At 46.7% G+C, this 2,374-nt stretch overlaps 1 protein-coding gene across 1 annotated transcript; it reads right to left on the bottom strand.

Annotated features, from left to right (window-relative positions):
• Positions 1 to 53: 53 nt before the first annotated feature.
• On the bottom strand, positions 54 to 2,307 carry LOC121963772 (ras-related protein ralB-B-like). Its single transcript, XM_042514021.1, has 5 exons — positions 2,279 to 2,307; positions 1,900 to 2,059; positions 1,612 to 1,820; positions 1,230 to 1,404; positions 54 to 537 (listed from the first exon to the last, which is right to left on the bottom strand). The coding sequence occupies exons 2-5, from the start codon at positions 2,011 to 2,013 to the stop codon at positions 430 to 432; spliced, it is 606 nt and encodes a 201-aa protein (XP_042369955.1). The 5' UTR covers positions 2,014 to 2,059; positions 2,279 to 2,307; the 3' UTR covers positions 54 to 429.
• Between the last annotated feature and the right edge of the window lie 67 nt (positions 2,308 to 2,374).

Raw genomic sequence — 2,374 nt, forward strand, 5'->3', positions numbered from 1 at the left:
TCAGGGTCATCTGCCGGTTCTCAGGGTCATCTGCCGGTTCTCAGGGTAACGTGACCTGTTTCTCGTCACGATCACCACGACTAAATTCACTAAAGTTTTGTGTGTCTGTCACTAAACTGGACATTCTGGATCAGACTTCTGTGTTAAGTGTCCACATACTTTTGGCCGCTGGACTGCGCTGAACACAAAAAGGAAACAGAGGCGTGAAAGTGCCGACAGCTTTAAACACGAGCGAACGACGAACAACGAATAACAATAAACGAACAACGATAAACGAATAACGATAAACGAATAACGATGAACGGAGGGTGGACTCCTCCGGAGAGACTGTGGAGCTTTGAAACTGAACCAGGAGCGTCTGAGCGGCGCTTCGTCCGCCTCTTTCAGTCCATCTGTTGTTTTTGGCACTTTGTCCCCTGAAGACACCCGTTAGAGGACGCAGCAGTGCTTCTTCTTCTTCTTTCCACTCGGCCCGTTTTTGTCTTTGCTCTCCGCCATCTTCTTCTTACGGACCTCCCGCATGAGGTCAAAGAACACCTGCAGGACAGAGGACGGCGGACATTAGAGAGGACAGAGGACGGCGGACATTAGAGAGGACAGAGGACGGCGGACATTAGAGAGGACAGAGGACATTCAAGAGGACGTTAGAGGACATGAAGGTGTCAGCAGTTAAACAGGAATCAAAAAGCTTCAAGATGAGACAAAATTCAGATCCTCACACGGACGCGTCTGTCAGGTTTTTTTTGCCGCTGTAATTTTGTTTACAAACATTTTTCTGCTTTTTTATAAAAAAATAAAAATAATTATTATTGGCAGTTTTCTTTCTTTTTTTTAAATCTGATTTCATCCGCTTTTTCTAAATTCATATTTACTGCTGTTTTTATTCTTTTCACAGATTTCTTTGGCTTTTTAAATAACTAATTATTGTTGTTTTTTATGACTATTTTTCATCTTTAAAAAAAAAAGGAAAAATACGGGCTATATTTTTGGATATCTTCCACCTTTTTTTTAAAATGGATTTTCAAAAATAATGAAACAGTGTTGTCCATGTTGGCTGATTTATCTGAAGTGCTGAATCTGAAACTGAGCGATTCATTTTTAACGTTTTTAAAACAGGAGACACAAAAAAAACGAAAAACGGAGCAAATAAAAAGTCACTTTTTAGCCTCATTTCTGTCACTTTAGCCTCTTCTCTTTAAGGTCGTCGTTGTCGTTGTTGTTGTTTGTACCTTGTCGACGTTGGCTCTCGTCTTGGCCGAGGTCTCCACGTACTGCACCCCCCACTCGCTGGCCTTCGCCGTGGCCTCGTCAGCAGAGACCTGCCGCCGCTCCTCCAGGTCCGACTTGTTCCCGACCAGCAGCAGAGGGATGGCCTCCTCCTCCTTCACCCGCAGGATCTGCTCCCTGAAACACACACACGTCACACCGTCACACACTTCACACACTGTCACACACTTCACACACCGTCACACACCGTCACACACTTCACACACCGTCATACACCACCGAATTCTAACCGGCTCATCGTTGTGTCAAAGTGGACGTTTGTGCCAAATCTGAAGGAATTCCCTCACGGCGGCGGCTCAGAGGCACGATAAAACCGAGACAGACCTGAACTCGGACGTGGCGGTGAAGGACTCGTGCTCGGTGATGGAGAACACCAACAGGAAGCCCTCTCCGCTGCGGAAGTAGTTGTCTCTGATGGCGGCGTAGTCCTCCTGCCCCGCCGTGTCCAGGATGTCGATCTGAACGTCCTCGCCGTCCAGCACCACCTTCTTCCTGTAGCTGTCGGCCTTGGTGGGCTCGTAGTCCTCCACGAACTGGGGAGCGAAGGATCAGAAATGTGACAGGAAGCAGAGGCAGCGAGGGATTATGGGCAACGTAGTGTCGGAGTCTCACCTCGTCGTACATGAACTGCAGCGTGAGCGCGGACTTCCCCACGCCGCCGCTGCCCACCATGATCACCTTATGGAGAGCCAGAGACGTCTGGTTCTTGTTCTTGCCGGAGGCCATGACTCCGGTCTGTCTCAGTCCAGCGTCTCACAGCTCCGTCCCAGTCCTGAGGGACAGCACAGACCGGCAGGGACCAGCATGGACCAGCAGAGACCAGCAGGCACAGGATAAAAAACATACACAAACACAACGACACACAAACAGTGTAAATCAGCTGACGTGGATAAAAACCTGAAACAGATTCTTAAATTGGCTTAATGTACGTTTTCCATCAAACTTCATCTGAAACGTTTTTTTATTGAGGGAAAAAAACAAAAATACTTACCTGACTCTTAAAGCTCTGTAAAACAGGCCTGCAATGTCAAAAAAATATTTATAGATCACTGTTTACTTATAATAATAGTAGTAATAATAATAACAA

The sequence above is a fragment of the Plectropomus leopardus genome, unplaced genomic scaffold, assembly GCF_008729295.1.
Source record: "Plectropomus leopardus isolate mb unplaced genomic scaffold, YSFRI_Pleo_2.0 unplaced_scaffold12440, whole genome shotgun sequence".
Classification (NCBI taxonomy): Eukaryota; Metazoa; Chordata; class Actinopteri; order Perciformes; family Serranidae; genus Plectropomus; species Plectropomus leopardus.